This window comes from Ailuropoda melanoleuca, chromosome 6 (assembly GCF_002007445.2).
Source record: "Ailuropoda melanoleuca isolate Jingjing chromosome 6, ASM200744v2, whole genome shotgun sequence".
In the NCBI taxonomy this organism is placed as follows: Eukaryota; Metazoa; Chordata; class Mammalia; order Carnivora; family Ursidae; genus Ailuropoda; species Ailuropoda melanoleuca.
In genome coordinates, this window is record NC_048223.1 from 105,109,071 (window position 1) to 105,133,876 (window position 24,806).

At 43.1% G+C, this 24,806-nt stretch overlaps 2 protein-coding genes across 5 annotated transcripts in view; both read left to right on the forward strand.

Moving 5' to 3' along the window:
- Positions 1-1,980: 1,980 nt before the first annotated feature.
- On the forward strand, positions 1,981-14,525 carry GSTO1 (glutathione S-transferase omega 1). The gene is made up of 6 exons (XM_034663250.1): positions 1,981-2,546; positions 2,771-2,879; positions 6,769-6,991; positions 10,246-10,344; positions 13,419-13,525; positions 14,295-14,525. The coding sequence occupies exons 1-6, from the start codon at positions 2,513-2,515 to the stop codon at positions 14,446-14,448; spliced, it is 726 nt and encodes a 241-aa protein (XP_034519141.1). The 5' UTR covers positions 1,981-2,512; the 3' UTR covers positions 14,449-14,525.
- Positions 14,526-15,234: 709 nt separating this feature from the next.
- Positions 15,235-24,806, forward strand: part of GSTO2 (glutathione S-transferase omega 2) — a 22,696-nt gene continuing 13,124 nt past the window's right edge. Inside the window, exons 1-4 of one of the 4 annotated variants that reach the window (XM_019809574.2) lie at positions 15,235-15,969; positions 21,145-21,255; positions 21,518-21,626; positions 23,667-23,889. In XM_019809574.2, the coding sequence (XP_019665133.1) occupies positions 21,225-21,255; positions 21,518-21,626; positions 23,667-23,889 (363 nt within the window). In that variant the 5' untranslated portion in view covers positions 15,235-15,969; positions 21,145-21,224. The remainder of the gene's footprint in view (positions 15,970-21,144; positions 21,256-21,517; positions 21,627-23,666; positions 23,890-24,806) is intronic. The other 3 variants (XM_034663246.1, XM_034663249.1, XM_034663248.1) reach the window with 3 other exon arrangements.

Consider the following 24,806-nt stretch of genomic DNA (forward strand, 5'->3'; position numbering starts at 1 on the left):
GAAAACTGCTTCTTATCACTGGGAACTTCAACTCTAGACCTTTAACCAACAGGATCAGTTCATGTTAGCCCCCTCAGGTTAATTATTGACAATTATGGTTCTAAAAATCTGAAACACTGTGCCCTTTCACCTATGGCTAACAGCAGTGTGTATTCAGATGGTGACATTATATACACAAACACAAAGGGCTTCGAGATGATCCACTATAATCCACAGCAGTACTATAGGACAGTAGTTTCCTGGGACAATATATCTTCTTTTCAATTTCTTCCTTTGAGCAATTAACCTTTTACTTTATTGTTGAATTGGATCTTTTAAATTATTACAACGAAATGTTACACTAGTCAGACTAATTAGGGGACAGGCATTACAAGTAAAAGTGTTCAAATAATACCTCGACCTCAAATTTTTAGGTTAGCCAATTAGAGATTTAAATTTGCAGGGTTAATTTGCATGATATCATAAATGTGCTAAAAGATCTTCTAAAAAGTTAGTGTTCTAAAAAAGAGTTGAGCAAGACCTGCGCAAAAAATGGGCCTTGATTTTTTTCATTTAGTATCCGTAATAATAAGCATTTATTTAACATTTATTTTGTGCCAAGAGCTGTTCTAAGTGCTTTTTATATATTTACTAATTTAATACTTCTTCAAACTCTATAAGGGAGGCAGGAAGTCTTTACCACTGCATTTTACAGATGAGAGAACTAAAACACAGAGGGAACTTGCTCACATTCACAGTTAATAAGGGGTTATTATAATTCATATGGTTTCATAATAAATTCATACATTGAATTATTAATTCATAAATCCATATGTTGAAACCCCAACCTCCAGTACCTTAGAATGTGAGTTTATTTGGAAATAGGTTCATTACAGCTGTGATTAGTTAAATTAAGATGAAGTCATACTGAAGTACGGTGGGCCCCTAATCCAGTAGGACTAGTGTCCTTATAAAGAGGGGAAGTTTGGGCATACACGTGCACACAGGGAAGATGCCATGTGAAGGTGAAGCCAGAGATGGGGCGTTGCTTCTACAAGCCAAGGGTGCCAAAGATTGCCAGTGAAACCAGCAGAACCAAGGAGAGAGGCATGGAATAGATTCTCCCTCACAGTCTTCAGAAGAAATCAATTCTGCTGATACTTTGATCTCAGACTTCTGGCCTCCAGAACTGTGATAGTACATTTCTGTTGTCTAAGCCACTGAATTTGTGGTACTTTGGTAACCTAACCCTTGCAAACTAATACAGGGGTGGAGTCAGGATCAAACCCAGGCAGGAAGGCTGTAATATTGGTACGCTTATCACCTCATTCTCTGCCTCACCCATAACAGAACTAATCAAAAATAAAAACAGACCCTAATGCCCTGAGCAAATAAATGGCGCAGGAATTACCCACCAGCTTTCAAATCTAGGCAGAGGAACAGAACACTGACTACCCTTTTCCTGTGTCTGTACCACGCACCCTGGAGCCTCTTCCTCTCTCCCCCGTTAAGGGGCTGTTTCAGCAGTGGCTCTAGCCAGACGTTTTTCATAGATCTACAGTCGAAATGTACTCAGCTCGCTATAGGGACTTTGAGCCTGTGTCCCTTCTGGGCTTCAAAATCCAAACCTTCGATAGATTTTTAATAGATTTAATAGATTTTTGAAAGCAGCACCGCCATTCTGTTAGTAATATCCACATTTGTGTGGTTTCCTTTGGGTTAAAATTAAAAGGATCCTACAGGTGACGTGAGGAACAACGGCCCTCCCAGTAGTCACAGTAGTTAATACTGACAAGGAAAGGAAAAAGCCGTGCAGATGGCTGGGCGACCTGGCACCGGACCACGGACAGGTATCTTTGCAGAGTAATTTCTGAACTGTGAGCGAGCTCTGGGCACGGGGTTCCAAGCCTTGAAATCAGGGGACCTTTGGGGCGGAAGGAAAACTGCAACCAGACCGGTGCCACGTGAGAGCAGCCGGGTGCGGGGTGTGGGAGGTGGGAGGTCAGGGGCAGGGGCAGGGTGAGGCGTGCACCCGCGTGGAAGCGGGACTGGAGACCACGATCCTTCTGGGAGCGGGATTGGCCCTGACGGTGTCGAGCTGCTTCTGCGCCTCTGGACGCGGGCACCTCTCTTGGCCGGCACAGTACTTTGGCACAACCAGCAGCCGCGGTGCTCTAACGCCAGCCGGGCAAAACCGGGAAGGCCAGCCCGAGGAGGGCGCGTCGGGTGGGCGTCTCGGCTGCGATTTCCCTGCAGGCTCTCGGCCACAGGGGCGGCACGTCCCTCCTTGCCAAGAGAGGGAACGGGACCCAGGGCGTGGCGGCCAGGGCCGCCCACCCGGATCGCCGCGCGCCGCTTTTCTTTTAGCGCCCGGAACCACGCGGGGCCGGAGAACGCAGCCCCCATCGAGCTGACTGCCGACCTCTGCAGGCACTTCGGAGAGGAGGAAGGAGGAAAGGACGGAGGGAGGGGCGACCCACTTCCTGAATCGCCTGCAAACCCGGGACGCGAGCTCGGTCTGCGCTGCGCGGCGATGTCCGGAGGGTCGGCCAGGAGCCTAGCGAAGGGTGAGGCCTGGCGGCTGCGAGAGATGGGGGAGCCTCGGCCACTCCCAGCCCCGTGTCCTGTGGTGGCTGCTCCGGAGCCACCTGGGGGGGGGTCCCCCCACCCGCGGGGATCGGGCCGGGGCCGCAGCGCGCGGGACCTCTCCGCGGCCTGGCCCTGGGATGGCGGGAGGATGGGGGTCCCCGCCGCCCTCCGGGTGGTGACCACCTCCCCGTCTCCCCCGCAGGAAGCGCGCCCCCGGGGCCGGTCCCCGAGGGCCTGATCCGCGTCTACAGCATGAGGTTCTGCCCGTTCGCGCAGAGGACGCTCCTGGTCCTGAAGGCCAAGGGAATCAGGTGAGTACCCAGGCAGCTGCTGCGGGGGCGGCCCGGGGGGAATCTCCCATGGAACCCCAGGGGCTTCCTTTCCTGCGAAATAAGCTGTTTTCAGACTTTTGAGGGGACAAAGCAAATTATGAATCCACTACCCGGAGTGAGGGGTGGGAGGAATGCCACAGATTACACCCGTTCAGGATCAACCCAACCATTTTATGGATTTGAAAAGCTGAGGCTCTCTTAAGGTTGATAGTGAGCGGAGATCACAGATAATGACCAGCAGCCGCTCTCTTAGCTCGGGTAGATCACTGATTCCTGGCCCACTGTCCTTTTGCTTTCACCCCACTTCTGCATTCGTATCTGTTTTATGTGATACTGTTTGCTGTTGTTCTGATTATATAATCCCTTCCCTAATAGTTGGTAATTTACTCCGGTACAGAGTCCGGGCCTTGACCCTCCTGGCAGAGTCCAGAGTCCACTGTACTGTGCATGCTTCTGTAGGTTGGGTTGTTGATTCAAAGTGTGTATGACTAAAAATTCAGTCTTCTGTGAAGCCTCTTTGAAATTAAAAACCAAATGGTTTTTGACATATTGGTTATCCATGGGGAATATGCGATAGTCACTTGGCTCCTGACACCATGTATCCTTTGGCATTGCCTCCCTTCCCATGACCTTTGGAATCTGCTGAGCAGACATTAGATACCCGTGGTGAGGAAGTTTAAAACATAGCCCCCATTCTACCCCAAAGATACAGATGTAGTGAAGAGAAGGGCCATATGCACCCCAATGTTCATAGCAGCATTGTCCACAATAACTAAATCGTGGAAGGAGCCGAGATACCCTTCAACAGATGACTGGATTGAGAAGATGAGGTCCATATATACAATGGAATATTACTCAGCCATCAAAAAGAACGATTTCACAACATTTGCAGCAACATGGATGGGACTGGAGGAGATAATGCTAAGCGAAATAAGTCAAGCAGAGAAAGACAATTATCATATGGTTTCACTCATTTATGGAACATAAGAATTAGGAAGATTGGTAGGAGAAGAAAGGGAAGAAGGAAGGGGAGGTAAACAGAAGGGGGAATGAGCCATGAGAGACTGTGGACTCTGGGAAACAAGCTGAGGGCTTCAGAGGGGAGGGGGATGGGGGAATGGGATAGGCCGGTGATGGGTATTAAGGAGGGCACATATTGCATGGTGCGCTGGGTGTTATATGCAAGTAATGAGTCATGGAACTTTACATCAAAAACTAGGGATGTACTGTATGGTGACTAACATAATATAGTAAAAAATTATTAAAACAAAACAAACAAACAAACAAACATAGCCCCCATTCTTAAGAAATTTTCCATCCATATGCTTAGGGTTTATAAACTAACTTTAGTCTTCTAGGGGGAGAATTAGGCAGACAATAATTTTCCCGATGGGAATGTAAGATGCATTCTAAAGAAAAAAACCCTATTTTCGGATTAGCCATCACTTCACTAAGATTTGCATCTTATTTGGATGAAACTGATTCTGAACACATAGCAAAATACTCAACATTTAGTAACATGTATCCAGAACATTATATTTTATCCAAATACTGCAGCCTTTGCTGTATTAAAATTCTTTTATTGCAAGTAAGAGTAATCGTATTCAGATAGGATTAAAAAAAGATGTATCTTGTGCTCATGTAATTGAATAGTACAGAGGCATGGGGGACATAAAGTCCTGGTTTCTGGGCCCCTCTGGAACTCTAGGTTGAAAACAACCCTACCTTATTTTCTGGGACAGTTTTCCAAAGGAAAATTGAACTGATTTTACCAAATAGTGTGTGTATGGGGGTGAAGAATGGTGACAGCCGCCAGGTAGTGCACACAACAGAGGTCTTCTGCATTCAGGGATCAGATTTTAGTTGGCTGCCCAGAAGACTTTCATTAGAGAGGTGCTGGATTTTTGCTACCTGGTATCACCTAACAAAGCATGGTTTTCTTTAAAAGTGCATCTTCCAACTTGTTGTGGCAGATGTGTTGACTTCTTGGCTCATAATGTCAGGTTGCCAAATGCATGTGTGTTCTAAGAACCTTCTTTATCACAAAAGCCCAGGGATCTACCTTTTGTTTTCATGGTATAAAATTTCAGAAATGTTGATAATTCCTTGGCAGGGAGCTGGCCTTGTATTTCTTTTGATGGCTCATACCTGAGTGTCCAATAACTTGTCAGCACATGAACCTCTTGATACAGAAATATATTCTAGAGTTCAGTGTAGCCCTCCCTGTTTCCATTGGGGATTACATATTTAAATCCTCAAACTAAACAGTGTTCTAACTACTGAGAGGGATGGGCAAGTAGGTGTTGGCATATATTACTATTATTTTAAAGATTTTATTCATTTATTTGACAGAGAGAGAGAGCACAAGCAGGGGGAACAGCAGAGGGAGAAAGAGAAGCAGGCTCCCTGCTGAGCAGGGAGCCTGATGGGGGCTCGATCCCAGGACCCTGGGATCATGACCTGAGCTGAAGGCAGACGCTCAACCGACAGAGCCACCCTGGCATATATTATTTTTGAGTAACTATCCTGTTGTATTCAACAGTTACCCAGCTTTGACAATTACATGGAACTGGCTTTAACAATTATATGAAACTTTCCTTTCTCTTATTTCCTGTATAATCTCTCAGGCAAGAAACAAGTTAGATCTAATTATAGTCTGAATATAGCTTGGACTTCATCTGTTTTCTTCCTTTTGGGTTTGCATAGTATGATTTACCCACGTAACATTTTAAAAAATACCAGTACGTGGACATTTAATCTGAAACTTTATTTTATGGGTGGATTTTTTTGGATTCCTTAATACTCTTGTAAAATTGAGGAACTTTCTTTTCAATTTAGCAAAAGGAATTGAATTTTATCATGTTGATTCTCGTATAGTAGGTGAATACAATTCAGTTAGTTACCTCATATAATTTACAATTAGAATACCTCTTAGCCCAAAGTGAAGTATCTTATTGACCGTCTTGAAGCATTTCTACTTATTTATTCATTCATTCAGCAAATATTTACTGAGTACCCTGTCTGAAATAATTTTTATTGTCTTCATAGCATTTAAATCTATTTTTAAAATGTCACTCATTTATATGTTTGTTCATTAATATGAACAGAGCACACAGAATCCCTGCTTTCATGGAGCTTATGTTCTAGGGAGGTGACATAATAAACATGTAAATAAATGAGCGGTGTAATTTCAGGTACATTTCATCAGCTCAATGAAGTAAAACAAGATGATCATGCAGTCAAGGCTCTCAGCAGCTTCCGGGAGGGTGGTCAGGGAGGGTGGTCAGGGAGGGCCTCCAGGAGGATGCCTTGTCTGACCTGAGAAGACAGGCAGAGATGGCGGAGGAGCAATAAATAACAATTAAATAAATAAACAAATAAAATAAAATTTTAAAAAATGCTCTAAGGTGAGAACCTGTTTGGCAAATTCAAGGAATGTAAAAAAGGCCAGTGTGGCCAGCTTGTAATGACCAGAAGGCAAGTCCTAGGAACAGGTGTGACAAGAAGGGGCCAGATCACATGCTAAAGTGGTGTTTAGGTTTTATCCTCATTGCAGTGAGGAGCAATCACTGGGTTGCAAGCAGGAGGATGGCCCAATCCAATTTGCTTCTGTGTGTGGAAAATACAGGGAGGGCACAGTGGAAGCAGAGAGGCCAGTGGGAGACTACTGTAGAGGTCTAGCTGAAAGGTCTTGGTGATCCACTGGGCTTGAGGAAGAGGGAGCAAGGGAAAAGGAATCAAGACTGAGTTGAATCCTAAATTTGGAGTCTGATCAGCTGAGTGGATGGTAGGGCCAGTGAGGATTTACTCAGAAGTACAAAAAAAAAAAAAGTTCTACTCTTTTCGTTGTCTTCTGTGTCTCTTATAGGCATGAAATCATCAACATCAACCTGAAAAATAAGCCTGAGTGGTTCTTTAAGAAGAATCCCTTTGGCCTGGTGCCAGTTCTGGAAAACAGTCAGGGTCAACTGATCTACGAATCTGCTATCACTTGTGAGTACCTGGATGAAGCCTATCCTGGGAAGAAGCTGTTGCCAGACGACCCCTATGAGAAAGCTTACCAAAAGATGGTGTTCGAGTTATTTTCTAAGGTGTGTATAAGAAATCTCAGCTCCTGTTTGAAAAAAACTTTGTTTTTTAAGCTAAATCAGTGCTGTCATTTATGATTCCATGAGGCGGGAAAGGAAAACACAGCCGTGTTCGTATCTGCAAGCCCTGTCATCATCTGGTTCCTGCTTGTCCTTGCTTCTGCAAAGTCAGCCCTCTTCCCTCTTCAGACACTGTTTTCCTGCCACGCTGAATGTTTTCTTTTCCCAGACTCACCACCTCCTCCTAAACTCTTGCTGGAAGGCTCTTCCCCCTTCCCAGTTTGCCTGGTTATCTCCAAATCCTCTTTCATGTAGCTGCTCAGCTTCTGCTGCCTTCCAGAAGCTTGTCCGGGCTGGGTTCATACCCAGCTCTGGGGTCCCACAGGTGCTAACTTCTCCCTGTCGGTGACTGCCCACCTTCTTGCCTGTGTGCTGTACCAGGACTCTGAGCTCCTTTCAGGTGAGGCCATGTTCCCATCACTGTTGGCTCACTGCCTAGGTCTGTGACTAGCTCTGCCACTTCCTAGTTGTGTGACTCTGAACAAGTTACTGATTTACCTCTGTTCCTCAGCTTATCACTTGTGAAAGGAGTGTGATAATTGCTCCCTTCTTGTAGATAAAAATCAGTTTATATAAAACACCTAGAGCAGAGTCTGACACATGGTAAATGCTGTGTTGGCTCTTGTGGTTCTAGCCACAGTATCTAGCAACAGGCATCTCCCTTGTGTTGGCAAGAGCTGTCAGCTGACTGAGTAAATGGCATTCTAGAAGAACTGTTTGTATATTAATCAGCCTCAAGGTTGTAGATAGTTCAGGGGCGCCTGGGTGGCTCAGTTGGTTAAGCCTCTGCCTCTGGCTGAGGTCATGATCCCAGGGTCCCGGGATCGAGTCCCGCATCAGGCTCTTTGCTTGGCAGGAAGCCTGTTTCTCCCTCTCCCTCTGCAACTCCACTTGCTCATGCTATCTCTCATTCTGTCGCTCTCAAATAAGTAAATAAAATCTTTAAAAAAAAAAAAAGGTTGTAGGGGCGCCTGGGTGGCACAGTGGGTAAGCGTCTGCCTTCAGCTCAGGGCGTGATCCCGGTGTTATGGGATCGAGCCCCACATCAGGCTCTTCTGCTATGAGCCTGCTTCTTCCTCTCCCACTCCCCCTGCTTGTGTTCCCTCTCTCGCTGGCTGTCTCTATCTCTATCGAATAAATAAATAAAATCTTTTTATAAAAAAAAAAGGTTGTAGATAGTTCAAACAATTGGTATTAACAAAGAAATGCCCAACAGTGGACAACAAGAATAGCTGTGTCAGGTTATCTCTATAGCCCTGTTATTTGTCAGGATATGTGTCAGCGTGTCTTGTCTTCTTTAAATGGTTAAAGAAATACCCAGAAGGTGAAACTTACAGAGAGAACACATTGTGTAAGGAGAAATTGCAAAGGGAAACCAATGGGGGAAGAAAGAGGGAGTTATCTAGCTTGGTAGAATGAGAGGGAAAGAATAGTACAGATGCCATGGTCGAAGGTAATGGATAGGGAATATGACAATTACAAGAGAGATTTTGGAGGATTAAAACAAATAGTAACAAGAGATTCATTATAGGGACATCTGGCTGGCTCAGTCAGTATTTGACTCTGGACCTGGGGGTTGTGAGTTCAAGCCCCACATTGGGTGTAGAGATTACTTAAAAAAAAAAAAAAGAGAGAGATTCATTGTATTGTTTCAAAAGAAAATAAGCTAAGAGCTGGAGAGATGCCCACCATTACTTCCCACCTCACACTTAGGGAAGAGGTGACTTTAGGTACCACATAACCCCACCCTCCTGGCCATAGCTCGGCAAACCAGAAATGCCCCTACCTGCATCCCCAGCCCAATCATCTTCTCTCCTGAGATGTTGAACAGAGACTAACAGTAAAGGTGTTGAAGCTTTGGAGATGTGTGTATGTGTGTGTATGTATATATAAAATTGGAGATTTAACAAACCAAAGGCATACAAAAAATATTTAAAAAGATTTTATTTAGTTATTTGAGACAGAGAGGGTACTCACAAGCAGGGGTGAGGGGCGGAGGGAGAGGGAGAAGCAGACTCCCTGATGAGCCGGGAGCCCGCCAATTCAGGGCTTGATCCCAGGACCCTGAGATCATGACCTGAGCCGAAGGCAGATGCTTGACTGACTGAGCCACTCAGGTACCCTCCAAAAATAATTTTTTTAAGGAAGCAGAAATTAAGAGCATTGCCAAGGGACTTGATATATAGGAATGATATGAAGCAGACATTTAAGGAAAAGCCTGGATAAAAAAACCAGGCAGGCCCAGACGGAGCCGTGGATAAAATTGCTGCCTTCAAACCTTCAGTTCCAATGAGGGCAAGCTGTATGGACGTGGCTGGGATTTCAGGACCCTCCTGTATTTTTATAAGCACCTGTTGACTTAAACTGGGATGGGTGGACTTCTGTCTCTTGCAATGAGATGATGCCAAAGACTGAAGTATTAAAACACACAAACCCCTCCAGCACGCCCATGGAAGCATCTAACACTACACCTTTTGAACAACCTTCTCATGTCCTCCCCAAGCGAGAAAGCAGAAAAGAGTCTCGTCCCCAGCTCCCTTTGCGGCTGGGCAGATGCCTGGGACCCTGGCTCCTTCTGTCAGAAACGCCCATGATAGAGCTGGATTCAGAAATGAGCCATGGGGAGAGACAGGCTTGGTGTGGGGCCCTGGGTCTGCTCGTGAGAGTGGCCAGTGGCAGAGCTCCAGGCTTTCAGGAGCAGTGGCGGTTGCAGGATTAAATTCCAGACCAGAGACGGCTCCAGGGCTCGAGGCAGTGGTTAGCTCAGAGTCTAAGTTCTGGCAGCGGCATGAACTGTTGGCACCCAGTGCTCAGCTCACGGGCAGCAGTGGGCGCTTCTCGTCAGGTCAGTTCTGAGCATGATTTCCCAATGTTCCAGCTTAGTCCCCAGCCTATTTTTTCAGCCTCTCAATAATTCTATGAGTCATTCAGTGTCTTTTTAAGACATATTTGGCTCAAACTCACCAAAGTGGGTTCTATTATTGGCAACTTATAAATCCTGACCAAACAGCACCTTATGCCCCAAAACCATTTCTAAGATCAGTACCCGATCTCTGTGAACGTTTCAGGAATCGGTGCACCTTTCGGATTTCTAGAACACCCTGATCTGGGACTCTGAGGGTTTGATCATGCTTTTCTGTGAGGGGGCCAGTATAGTTTGCCTCACACTGATAACTAAGAAATTATTCTCTTTCTAGATCCCATCTTTGGTAGCAAGCTTTCTGAGAAGACAAAATGAGGAAGACTGCTCTGGCCTAAAAGAAGAATTGCAGAAAGAATTCAGCAAGCTCGAGGAGGTAATCTCTTCTCCCAGTTTTTGTCAGAATAAATGATACACTGTATCCACCCTCTTCTTCCTTCTACACTATTCTTTATACTTCCCTTTCCCAAATCACTTTGTGGCAATTCGTAGTAACACCAAATAAGGAATTTTAGGTTATGACAGATTGCTATAAGCTATTGTGTTTAAGATACAAACCAAAATACCTAAAAATATTTTGTCATGGCTTGCTTTTAAAAACATTTTTGTCACACTGACATTAAAATAACAAGGAAAAAATGCACTAACATTTCCACAATTTATCACCTTTTTTCATTTTCCATGCCTGTGTCTAGTCCTTGTCCATATATTAAAACAAAACAGAAAGAGTGAAGGGGGGAAGGAGGAAGGAAAGAAGGAAGGAAGGGAAGAAGAAAGAAAAAATTAACCATAATCAGGGCATAGATACCATGCTGTGTTCTTTTTTCTACTTAACAGTACATAATAAACATTTCCCACCACAGAGTTTGTCATGAATCATAAAGCCTGGATGAGTTTTTACCTCCTTTGGGGCAGAGCTGCCATTTGGGCCTTTGGATCAAGTCTTTCTCTTGGTCTTGAGACATTCCATTCACTCTCAATCTTGGGTTTTTACTGAGGGAGGACATAGTTCCTGCCTTGTATGGGAAGTCATCCTAATATTTTATCAGTATTAAGTTTGTTGTAGATTTTTTGGAACTTTTTTTCATTAAGAAAGTTGTTACTAGTTTGCTAATTTTAACAAAAGTCATGAATGTGATTTTGTTGAATGTTTTGTTTCTATCTATTCCATCTATTGAGATGTTCATGGGTTTTTTTCCCTTTAATCTGATGAATATGGTGTTATTGACAGATTTTTCTAGTGTTTAACCATCCTAGCATTGCTGAGATAAAACCTACTTGTTTCCAATCTAGAACTAGTTAATACTTAAAGGTTGGATTATTATTTTGTTTTCATATCAAGGGTATTCAAACCTGATAAAATGAGTTGGGTTAGTTTCCCTGTATTTCTAATCTCTGAAATCATTTGATAGGGTTTGGCTGTTTCTGCTCTTTTACTAACTAGCTCAGTTCAGTAGCTAATGCACATACTTTCAGTCTTTCTTGATTGTATAATGCATTAATGACCAATACATTACTTCTAAATAACATTTTAGTTGCATCCAGTTAAGTTTTAATAGGCAGGACTTTCATTGCTCTAATTTTTTTTCTTTTCTTTTCTTTTTTTTTTTTTGTTGTTTCCATTGTGTTTATCTCATTGCCTAGCTATTACTTATCAGTGTACTTGTAAGATTCCTAAACTTTGTGCTATTTTCTAATTTAATTACACTATGGTCAGAGAATACATGTAGAATATTGTTTCTTTGAAGATTAAGACTTTTGTGTATAGCAACCTAGTAGAGTCTATGAAGCCCTTCTCAGCATTTTTAAATGCTTAAATTAAAATATGTAAGATTAACCCTACTGTGGTTTATTTCATAATGGAAATACCTGCTAAATTTGGGGTTAGTGGGGAAGGGAGGAAATACGTACTTTTTCCCATCTACCTTCACAGACTCCAGATTAAGAACTCATGCCTTAAAGTGAGTAGTGCCATTTCCATGTTTTAGGCTGCTGAGTGGGTTATTTTCTTCTGACTGAAACTGCCATACATAATTTTATTTATACACAGTATAATAACCAGGCATTACAGTTGAAGGACAGACCCAGTTAACATTGATTTGTTGTACAATTCAGAGTGCCTAATAATTGCAAGGCACTCTGCTGGAAAGTGTGGGAGGCAGAAAGTAAGATATGGTCTATTCTCTTCAGATGATTAGCTTGGTCATAGACAAAAGACAAATACACCAGTAGATAAAAGCCATCAATCTACGATGCAGAATGTTATATGAGTCCTGAGGAAAACTGTGGAAGTTTTATAAAAGGTAAGTTGGTTTGGTGTTAATTCGTTCCTCTACTTTGGCAAAAGCATTAACACCAATGCATATTCTTGAATTTTAGAAACATAGTATTTGTGTTTGGTTTTCAAATAATTTTGACATCTGTTTAACAGTTAACCCAGTTATTTCCAGTGTGTTTTGAGTCAGTTTTTTATTGAAGTATTACATACAGAGAAGTACCCAAAGCATGGGTACAGCTTGATGAATTTTTACCAAGTGAACATAGTCATGGAACCAGCATCCATATTAAGAAACATTAGTTTGGGCTGTTTTTATGCTTTATACACATCCAGTCATATAATCTGCACTCTTTTGGGTCTGGCTTCTTTCATACAATATTAGTTTTGTGAGATTTTTCTATGTTGTATGTAGTTCATTCCTATCCTTTGTGTTTCGACATGACTGTAGCACAGTTTATCCATTTTACTCCTGTTGGACAGTACACATTTCCACTTGGGGCTGTTACAAATTGTGCTGCGATAAACATTCTTCCACCTATCCTCTGGTGAACATACGTTTACATTTCTGTAGAGTGGAATTCCTGGGTTAGAGAACGCATGCACTCAGCTTTAGTACATCCTGTTAAAACCTGGTTGCACCAGCTTGTACTCCTCCTACCAGCGGTGGTTCCACATCCTTGTTAACTTTATCTTGTTCATTTTAACTATTATGATGGATGTGGAGTGGTGTTACATTTTAGCTCTAACTTGCATTTCCCTGATGACTAATGTAGTTGAATACCTTTTCGCATGGTTTTTGGCCATTTGAATATCCTTTTTTGTGAAGCTCAAGTCTGGTCCCGTTTTCTAATGAGTTGTTTGCCTTTTTTCTTATTGATTCCCAGGAGTTCTCTCTATATTCTGAATACCAGTCCTTTGTTGGGTATATGTATTACAAAGATCTTGTATTCTGTTGCTTGCTTTATTTTTCTCTATTTTCCAGTTTATTTTATTGGTTGTTCTCTTCGTCCCAAGCCTGGAGATTCTAACGTTCAAACAAAAAGCCAGCTTGAATATGTCAGGGTAAAAGCTGCTGCTCTCACTTGCTCTACTTAACTTGCCTTCATCATTTCTGATGATGAGTCTCACTAAATGCACAAATAACAAGTACTCTTATGCTGTTTAATGTCCAGGTTCTTACGAATAAGAAGACAACCTTCTTTGGTGGCAATTCTGTTTCTATGATTGATTACCTCATCTGGCCCTGGTTTGAACGGCTGGAAGTTCTGGAGTTAAATGAGTAAGACATTTGAATATTTTGTGCATAATTTAGGATAATGATAATTAGAAGAGTGTATATTGACCTTTTTTCTGAACAAAAATTAGAATATTTTATATAACTGGTATGAATGGGAACAGGCAGACAGGAGGAGAGTCTTGGACTATCTGGCCAGAGTATATATACTCACCACCCTCCTCCATTCTTGGAGTGTGTGTGGGAGGGGTGGACAGAGAGTTCTATGACATGTAGTAAAATGTTTTAAAAGTAATTTACCCCTTCCCTTCTGGTTAAAAATCCATAAGGATGTACATTTTTATAAGCATGTCATGCAGGATTCTATGACCAATGCTACCTCCCATTTACCAGCAGGATTCCCACGCTGTTTTCCAAACTCCATGTTGAAGTTTGGCAGCCACCTTGGCTTACTGTCAATCCTTAGGGCTTAGAGGTATTCAGGGTTACTTTTAGTCATAATCTGGCTGTAGAATAACTATATAACATTCACGGTTGTCTTTCATGTTCTCCTTTTAAAAAGTTATCAGTCGGCCTGGACACATTCTCATGCTAACTGAGCAAGTCACTTCACTCTAAGATTCCTTTTCCATAAAACAAAGACCTCTACAGTATCTTCCAAATCTAATAGTCTGATTACGTGCATTTTGAAGAAATATTTTAAAAGATTTAGAGGAAAACAAAAGGAAACTGCAGAGTGATAATGATCTAGGAGCCTTTGTAATGCCTTCCTAGTTACTGTAGCTCATGCCTTCATCCTTTTCCCTTCCCACAGTTGTGCAGACCACACTCCTAAACTTAAGCTCTGGATGGCAGCCATGAGGGAAGATTCTGCAGTATCAGCCCTCCTCACTGAGCCCAAGGTCCTTCGAGGTTTCCTCAGTCTCTACTTGGAGAACAGCCCCGAGGCCTGTGACTATGGGCTCTGATTGGGGCAGGAGTCAGCAGTGAAGAAATGTCTGGTATTTTCCTTCACTAATATGAATAAAAATAAGCTTTAATTTTACACTGGATCACCTTCTCTGATTTGACATCATGGCTTAACTGTGGGGTCTCCTTAAGGCCATCCTGCAGAAATGTAAAGCACAGTTCCTGTCTCAGGATGCTCACCTGATTCTAAGGGTTTTATCATATTCTGTGCTTTATTCATAATCTCTGAAAACCTCTAAGTCATCATCTCTGGTGAGAACTGGACTTCAACCTAGATTTCTTACTGCCCATAGGACATTTCCACTTGGATACCTGGTTTCAAGAGCTGCCCTCTCAAGTTTTCAATTCCTCATTCTTTCCATCAACCTCACTTTCTTATTCCCATTGTCACTATTGAAGACCAGATCTCAAAGTCAGGTGACTAGCTGTCCTATTTGGTCTCCTAGTCTCCAATCTGTATCTCCTTCAAATTTTTCCTACTAACTCCCGTGCTGGGTACACAGCAAGCATCTCATAGATATAATTAAATAGTGTGAAGACTACATCCATCAATTCAGTGTAAGTCTGGATGAGTAATTCAGAAATATTCATGCCATCTTCCATATGCTTCCATAGCCCACTGGGCTTCTATTTAATTTTTATCAGCACCTCACCTCCATGAGAAGAAGGTAGGTCGGAGAGCATCATTTCATTCTACAGATGATTTCACCAAGATCCAGAGGTTGTGAATCCTTAAGATGCTGGCAGAAAGATCTGGAGAACACAGCCAGCACACTGCTCCTACTATCAAAATCAGAGAGCTGTCGACCCGCCCTATTACCCTTTCCTGTACTTAAACGTAAGAGCGCTTAACAATCACCTAAGGCTCACCGCTTGATTTCCGACATAGTGGCTCCAGGGTGAGCAGCGAGGTCCACATTTGAAATGCTCCCCCCGCCCCATGGTGATGCAGGCGATCTGAGGACCGCACCCTGAGAGGCAGTGACAACCGGTTGACTTCACAAAAGGCAGGCTGCCCTCGGCGGCCACCAACGCCCAGGCTCCGGGCGGAACCGTCTCCGCCGCCGTCCGCCTGCCCCACCCTCCAGGCCCGGGTCGGCTGCGGGCGGATTTCAGTCGGATGTAGACCCGGGCGCAGAGGTATCACGGCCAGCCACAACCTGGCTCCCACTTTTGCCAGCCACAGACACGGGTAGGACTTGCCACTTCGGGGTCCAGCAGCCTGTAACGCGGCCGCCCATTGGCTCAGCTTCGTACCGTTCGACCGGAGAGCTTCCAAAGGCTTTAAGGATTGGCTGGATCGCCAGGCGCCGCGGCCGGTTGGCGGGTAGGATCGCGTTCTGAGGGGCGGGTTCCGCTTGGGCCCCGCCTCCCTCTGCTGGCACCGCCCCTTGCTGCCACCTCCGCTCCGCATCCGGTTCCGTCGGCTGGGCGCGCGGAGCTTCTTCGGCGTGTCTCTATCACCTCCGCTGGGTGGGTCTGTCGGTGTGCGAGGCATTGAAAGGGAGAAGGGGGTTGAGGTCAGTTCTGGATTTGGGGATTTTTCAGGAATTTCAGGTTTGCCTAACACTTTTAAAAGAAAAATCCAACGATTTATCTTCCTCAAATTTTCATCAAAGATTTTAACACCCAGGAAAGCACAAGGTCTTTAAAGCAAATCCCTTTAGCTTAAAGAAAAAAAAGAAAAACCTCACTAAATTGTTCTTATTTTTCTGATTTGGCTGGAGACAGGTAAAGACGACTTCGGATCAGGAATTCTCTCAGCCCTGCACTGGGCGCTACTAGGTTAGCTGCATTACTGGGCACTGGCAGTCAGGGGAATTTGGTCCACGGGAAAGTCCTCACTTTGTGAGTACTTAAGGGACTTCCCTGCTACATTCAAATGCTAATAAAAATAATGGCTAATGTTAAGTGCTTACTAGATACGAAATGCCTCTCAACCAGTATCTGAATCAATCCTCCCCAAACCACAGAATGTATTGTTACTATTAGTTCTAAATTATGGATGGGGACACCTGGACATAGAAAATGGTGTATTTCCCAAGGTCACCAAGCTAGTAAATGCTGAAAAGGTGATTCAAATCCAGCCCGAACTCTTTTAACAGTCATTCAGAGATAAGAGCTTACATATACTTCTGCCAGGGTCTGGTCTGTCTTCATTCACTAACATTTAGAGGTTGAGCCAGGAGAGGAGAGTATCCACCTTTATGACACACCACTCTTATGTCTGGGATTTAACACGAAGTGTTGATGTTCCTTTTCCAAACTTAGTGTGTTTTATTTGATTTTACAAACTTTGGCTGATTTCAGAATCTTGAAAATCTGTCTTTGCTCATTCAAATGTTATAAATATTAAAATGTTTAAAATTTTTTTCTTTGATCCCCCAAGCTGTAAAGAGAAATAAGATAGGAAAGCAGAATCCAGTACTTAAAGCCTCCTTTGGCTCATTTTTCCCTAATGGGAAGATGAAGTCCCACTTCTGATAACTTTAGTAATCTTATTTGATATATCGCAGATGGGGGGGGTTTGGATTGGGTAAAGGTGGTCAAAAGGTACACACTTTCAGTTGTAAGTAAGTCCTGGGGATGTAATGTACAATGAGATGACTATATTTAACACTGCTATGTGGTGTATTTGAAAGTTGCTAAGAAAGTAGATCTTAAAAGATTTCACAGGGAGAAAAAAAATTTTTTATACCCGTATGAGGAGATGGATGTTAATTAAACTTATTGTGGTAATCATTATGCAATTTAGGTAAATCAAGTCACTATGCTCTGTGTCTTAAACTCATACAGAGCTGTATGTCAGTTATATCTCGATAAAAATAAAACAAAGTCCCAAAGACATTAGAACACAGGATTCCCTGTGATCCTAACTTCCTGGAGATAGTCCTGAGTTTAGGCCTATTTGATGATAGAGCCTTTTCTCTTATTTAACTCACTCTTTGAACTTGGTGAACAATTTTTGAACACCCAGTAACATAAGTTTTCATTTAAATTAGGATTCTGAAACATTAAGAGGAATGTCCTCCGGTTTCTGCTACTGTCAGAGATTGGTGTGGGGAAAAAAAGATTTTAAAAACTGCAAAAGGCAAACTCCACTTTCTTTCCTTTTCTCGAAGCAGAGACTTGTGTAATTAGAGTAAAGAAATTATTTCTGCAGTGGCAATTCTTTTTCTGGAAGGCTTGAGTCACTATCACCCATCACTGAAGTTTCCCACATTTTCAAAACAGATCCGATTATATTTCAGGTAGCTAGAAATGGTTTGGAGTAGGTTTCATGTGGTGCTATTACTGTTTTGGGTTTTTTTTTTTTTTTTTTGCTTGAGTGAATCAGTATAATAGAGGTATAAACATGATACAATAACATAAGAAAGAAAGTTTGCTTATAGGATTTCAAAAAGGTACATATTGGTTCTTAAAAAGGAAGTAGGGGTAAGTCTAAAGGTCGTAATTAAAATCTTTCCAGGAAAACCATAGCATTCAGTGGTAAGATTAAAAACCACATTACTGAAATGTAGCCTGCAGCATTCAACCCATTCAGCTGGCATTAAATTGGTAACTGGTGAGATAAGTATTCTGAGTTGAATTTCAATTCTAATGTGCTTGGCAAAGCAGAATTGCAGTGCATTTCATCTTTATAGATGCAAAATTGGAGTGCACTATACTATTAAATGTGTTCTTATTCACTAATATTAGTCATTAATTTTCAAGTACACTGAGCTCTTACTGTCCTGAGGATGTGCACAATTTCATTCAATATTCAAAACCTATCAAGTAGGTACTATTCGTGTTCTCTTTTTACAGATGAGGAAGATGAAGGTCCAAGAGGTTAGAGAGCTTGCCTAAGTGTCAAAGCCAGGGTTTAAATATAATGCCAAGCGAGAATCTTGATACTATACTGCTTCCCTTCAGAGGAAGAAATGTTTCCGTTGTTCTGTCTGTTCTTTTCTAACTACACCAAGTACACTCCCATTTTAGAACATGACTTCCCATACACACATATACTTTTAATAAATAATATCTTCCAAATCTTAGAGTTCATTTCCCTTAAAAGGTGGCAATGAGAAGAAAGTCGGGAAATACATTCTGTTCTAGCATAGTATAAAGGTGATTCTTTAAGCTTCTACTTTATAATTGGAACTCTGTTTGTCCATTGCTAATTCAATCATTGTCAGCATGGAGCAGGGAGGGGCAGATGAAGGCCTGCAGGCCAAATCCAGTGCACTGCGGGTTTTTGTACAGCCCAAGAGTGAAAAATGGTTTTTACATTTTTAAATGGTTTCTAAAAAATCAAAAAAAGAATCCTAACTTGTACCACATGAAAATTATATGAAATTCACCAAGAGTGAGCCCTCATGAAAACTATGGACTTTGGGCAATAATGTATAGGGGCAGGGTTGTCGAGTGTAAAAATGTACCTCTCTGATGGGGTTGCTGATGGTGGAAAAGGCTGTGTTTATGTAGGGGTAGTGAGTATATGGGAAATCTCCATATATTCTCAGTTTTGTGGTGAACCTAAAACTACTCTAAAAAAAGTCTTTTAAAAATATATATAAAATTTAAATTCAGCATCCCTAAATAATGTTTTATTGGAACACAGCCACCCCCACTCATTTATATGTTATCTATGGCTGTTTTCACTCTAAATTGTAGAGGTGAGTAGTTGAGACAATATGGCTGGAAAAGCCTCAAGTATTTACTGTCTTGACTTTTACAGAAAAGTGTGCCCAGGAGTTGAACTTCTAGGCTTCATAATCCTCCCTCTATCTCTTGTTAGTTGTGAGGTGTTTGACAGGTGACTTGACCTTGCCAACATCAGCTTAGTCATCTTTCAAAAAGAAATTATAGAATTCTAATAGGACTATTTTAAGGATTAAATGAGTGAATACACATAAAGCACCAAATACATGTAAGTAATCATTTATTTTTATTTTAACAATTTCACATTCCTCTTATGACGCTCCCTTTAGAATCTGGATATATTTTCTCTCAACTCTTTGAAATCTGCTTCCTTTTTGTGGGATACATTTGTCTGCCTGGGAGTCATCTGCTTGTCTTCCAGAAGCTGCCCCATGACATGGTTATGTTTGTTGCTTTCATTTTACCACCCAATTTGTTCTTCTTGATCAAAACTAGCTCCAAAACAGTAGTCGTCCTATTACTTTATCTGTCTCCCAAAGTACAAAATTGTTAGCATAGCAAGTCAATTCATCTTTTCCAATACCAGATGTCTTGCTGATACATACACATTTTATTTTCAGAGAACATTTATTCAAACATTTTTGCCATTCTCCAATTCTTATAAAGTGACAACTACTCAAAATCACATGAAGTCACTCTGACTTAGCAAAAAATGTAACTGAGTCACTATTCTGAAGATTTTAAAAGATTCTTATTCAATAGAAAAAAATGTTAGCCTATTAATCAAGAATTTCTGGATAGATTGGAATTACCCATTCATAAGTTACATAATTAGGTTCTGTCATTTTAATAAAGCTATTTAGATTCAACTAACATTTGAGCAGCTATTATGTGCTATTATCTTTTTCAGGACTTACATTCTTTCCTCTTCATACTGTTACCACCTTTAGAGGTTAAGACAATAAGTCAGGCTTTAGACTTTTAAAGTTCTTTGACCTCACTAGGTGGTCACATTTGGCAAATAATTTCATTTTTCTGAGGCTGTTTTCTATTTTGTAAACTAGGAACAATTTTAGCTGCCTAACTGAGTAGTCATGGGAATCATATAAGGTAGTCAATGGAAATCATTTAGTGTGAGTGGAACATACCATAATATCCTTTCCTTCTTTTCCTGGCAATCTTATATAATCCATCAACAAGCAATTCCCATTTCAACTAAGTAGTGTAAAATTAAAGGAATTATTTTACCACCTGCTGAATTTCAGGATCTCAGCCTATCAGAGTCTGAGCAAAGACCAGATACCACTTTTATGTAAGGTAGATGGAAGAGCTATCCAAGTGGCCTCACATTGCTGGGTTGTTGGCTATGTTTTCCATAGCATCAGAAAGAGTTTTCTCTGAAATGTATGCTGGGGTTGGTAAAAGTTCAAAAATTTGTTTCTGCCTCTAGGTAAAGAATGTTTCTATTCATCACCTGTTTTCCATAACTAGGGCAAAAGCTCACAAATAGGCCAAAACTACAAGGAACCAAGTGTGGTCGGGTCTAGGGCACAAAATTTAAGGAGGCTCTCACTCCCAGGGTTATGCAAGAGCTCAACACTAACAAGTTTTTCTTACTTATCTGCTACATCCTGAGGAAATTTGGATTTACATAAAACAAACAAATCTTACTCATTATAGGGAGGTTGTGTCCAATTGTCTTAGAGACGCAAGAGGGAGGGATTGGAAAGATTGGAAAGAAATATATTACCCCGGTCAAGTTTTATTAAACTCCCTTTAAAGACACTTTGGAGTTCAAATGCCCATTCTGCAGGGATTTTTTGATGTGGAGACACCCCAGTGAATGTGCTACCCACGTGTTCAAGGCAAGGGGTACTTTTCAGGGGTTTCTTGCCCACTTCCGACTCTTAGGCTTCCAAATCGGGGGATGTGCTCTCTTGGTTAAGTTATCCTAGCTCCCAGATCACTCTCCCTTTACCCCCCTCGCCACCCTACAGGCTCCCCCACCCCCACCCCCGAGCTCAGTCGCTCAAAAATTGAATTTGGGGCAGGAGGAGCGCGCTGCAGCGCGGCTGTCCTCGGAGCCTGCGGCCGCGGCGAACGTTCCACGCTGCTCAGACGCTCGGAGATCATGGAGGATGCGACTAGGGCCTTGGGGAAAGGTGAGCCCCCTCGACAGCTGTCCCCGGACCGGGGGCGCCGCGTGGCTGGGAACGTTGGCTCCGGAGAGGGGCTGCTCGGCCTTGGCCCCCAGGCCAGCGCGGCGGGGAGGGATTCGAAGGGATCCTCTGCACAAAAGCCACATGCAAATGTGTCTTGGACGTGGGAGGCGGGGCGCGCGCAGTTCTCTTGGGGTCCCGGGGAGGCGAGTGAGCCCCTCTCCCCGTGGGCTTACGGGCCCCTGCCTCCTCCCCTCCCCCACAGGAAGCCAACCCCCGGGGCCGGTCCCCGAGGGCCTGATCCGCATCTACAGCATGAGGTTCTGCCCCTACGCGCACAGGACGCGCCTTGTCCTCCGGGCCAAAGGCATCAGGTGAGAAGCCAGAGGCCAGAGCCGCACAAGCGTGCGGGGTGTTCAAAGCCTGGGGCGTCCTGCTCACACTTCAGAGCGGCTCCTTGTGTCCCTTCTTCGGAGGCAGTCAGTAAATGGCCAGCCAAGGGCGGTTTCTGTAGCGGGCGGTCCTGAACCGCCTAGCTTTCTTCGGAGCCGCGTCTGTGCGTGAAACTTTCAGGACCGCTCGGGGAAAGCTAACGGCGCCTCCGGGGCGAAGGCTCCCTTCCGCCACGCTGCTGAAGGCGGGGCGCGGCGGCGGCTCCCCGGGCCCCCTCGGAGGCTCCCGCCAGCGGGCCCCAGCCCCAGGCGCCGTCAGTGCGCTCGCTCTGCGCTGCGCTTCCCGCCTCCGACAGTTGTGTTTTTCCCTCTTTCCTCGCGCTACCCAGCCCCCCTTCCACCGCTGCCCCCGCCGCCAAGGCCCAGTGTGAGTTCTTGAGGGTAGGGCTTTTGTCTCTCTTATTCATGAGCTAGAAGAGAGCCTGGCGCAAGGTAGGTGCTGAAACATATTTTTTGAATGAATGAACAAATAGTTCCAAACAATGACATAGAAAGAACTTAGGTCAAGAGGCGTCTTGAAGGTTCTGACATAATTGAGAAATAGGTACATTTTCTTCCAGAAGGAATTTTGTAAAACCAGCACCTGCCGAGGAGGTCTGGACATGGAAGGCAGAGCCACTTGGCTGTAATAGGGGCGGGGTGGGGGGTGGGGGGGGATGCAGCTGGCCTCAAAGCTGAAGTGAGGTTTTGACTCTTGGAGAGCCCGTCCTTTAAGGGATGACTTCAGCGTTTCAGATTCATGTCAGAGAGATACTAATACAGAGAAATTTTAAACAAAATTATGTAATTCTGCTTTGTTGAGTGCATATGGAATGTATTTCCAGATTCTTCCTTATTGCTCAAGTCTCCTGGGCCCTAAGGTTACCTATTTAAAATAACAATGGCCCGATGTTTTACCCTTAGTGACAAACTGATAGCTTAGGAACGAATGTAAATGTTTCTTTAGGGCAGGGTTTCTCAGCCTTGGCACTATTGACATTTTGGGCCAGGTAGTTTTTCCGCGTGCGCGCGCGCGCGCGCGCGCGCGTGTGTGTGTGTGTGTGTGTGTGTGTGTGGGTTGGGGTGGGGTGCTGTCCTGTGCGTTGTTGGACATTTAGCAGCATCCCTGCCCTCCATTAGCTTTGACAACCAAAAAATGTCTCCAGACATTGACTTGTGTCCCTGCAAAATGGGACGAGACCACTCCCTGTTGAAAACCACTGCTTTAGGATTTAAGACCATCTCCTTGACTGAGCAAAGAACATACTCATTTGTTTCCTTTAATTTTTTAAACATAAGTGAGCACTTCTGGTAACTTTATAGGCTTGAGCCTCTAATAACAATTAATAATGAGAAGAATAATAAGGTTATTGATGCTTATATACCTAGGCACGGTCCTGAGCACTTTAGACGTACTCACTCACTCAGTCCTCACAACAATGCCAAGAGATGGGTACAATTATTTACAATTAAGGACACTGAGCACAGAGCAGTTAAGGAATTTGGCCAACATCACAAGCTAGACTGTCCAGACCCCAGGCACTCTGATGCGAGAATTCGAGCTCATAACTGCTAACATTTACCATATTCTGTTGTGACCTGTTAATATCAGATTTGCATTTGCGAGCTTTAAAACGTACAAAATTCTGGAATGCTGAGTGTGTGCGCTCTGAGTCAGACTGCCTGGCTCTCAGTGTGGCTCTGCTGTTTCCTCCCAGTGATAATGGGCAGGAGGCTCAAACTCCTTGATCCAGGAATCACAAGGAGCCCGTGAGACAAGGCAGAGAAAACATTTAGCACATCTTAACTGTGTGAATGGAGACAATGATGTTGCTATGTATTTTTCTCTGGAAAAACCTAAACTTTGGAAAACTTATTGCAAACTTAAATTTTATAAACTGGTTGCCTCTGTCTTCGGGATGAGCGTCTGCCTGCGTAAGCCTCTCATTCTTGTTCTGTCTTGTTTTCCCTTTGCTCTTTAAGACATGAAGTTATCAACATTAACCTGAGAAACAAGCCTGAGTGGTACTATACAAAGCACCCTTTTGGCCAAATTCCTGTCCTGGAGAACAGCAAATGTCAGTTGATCTACGAATCTGTCATCGCTTGTGAGTACCTGGATGATGCTTATCCTGGAAGAAAGCTGTATCCATATGACCCTTACGAGCGGGCTCGCCAAAAGATGTTATTGGAGTTATTCTATAAGGTATATCCAGTTTTTTTAAAAAGTCACTTTCAGTCCATTTTACTTTGTGTGTCTTTCCCAAACTGCAGTTCATTTTTTAAAGCTAAATCGTTGGTCACCTTGTTTTGTTTTAATACTACCTGCATCTTAGGAGGGTAACTAGTATGGAATAATAGTAGGGCTGTCACCTCTAATATTAAAAATTAAAGGCTTAACTGATAGGCTTTTTTCTATTTCAACTAGCAGTGTCAAGAGGTATGGTTATGGCACAGTTATGACCGTGTGACTCAAGGTAGGAATGTTGAAAGAGCTGAAAACTGGTGGTGTGTTAAAGGGAATATGTCTAAAGTTTCAGGTAAAAAAATGTTGGGGTGTGAAGAAGGTAATACGTGAAAGGGCATTGCCCTTTATGTGCAGCAACAGTGCCAACTGTCCAGGAAATGTGAAGAAGAGAGAAAAGGGGGTACCTCTTGATAATATAAGAAAAAAATGATGGGGAAATTTTATGATAGATCTCTTTGAAAAGAGCTAAAAGAACTCAGGGACATCAATGGCTGACATAGCTTGAGCATTTTTGCTGTACCAAGCACTATCCTACCTGCTTTATAAAGGTTAACTCATTTAATGCTCACAGGTGCCTTTTAGTGTGGGTACTGTTATTGTATCCATTTTTCAGATGACAACACTGAGGCTTAGAGAGGTTAAGTGCCCCACCTAAGATTGTACGGCATGGAGTAGCGGAGCAAAGAAGGAGCACTGGAGAACCCCTTTTAAAGCACCCTGTTTTACCATGGTGCTGTGACAGTGGATTTCTGGAACCATAGGGATGACCCTTCGAGGAGGTGGGGAGCCTGGATGTGGGTGTTGGCCTGTTAAGTGGAGTGATAAAGCTCTGGCTGCATTTTTAAACTTCTTTTTTTTTTTTTTTTTTTTTTTAA

Bases quoted from the DNA above. Each gene is read 5' to 3' on its own strand.
- GSTO1 (XM_034663250.1), top strand. From the start codon at position 2,513: ATGTCCGGAGGGTCGGCCAGGAGCCTAGCGAAGG. The intron at 2,547-2,770 runs GTGAGGCCTGGC...TCTCCCCCGCAG, and splicing joins GGCCAGGAGCCTAGCGAAGG to GAAGCGCGCCCCCGGGGCCG. The intron at 10,345-13,418 runs GTAATCTCTTCT...TTTAATGTCCAG, and splicing joins AATTCAGCAAGCTCGAGGAG to GTTCTTACGAATAAGAAGAC.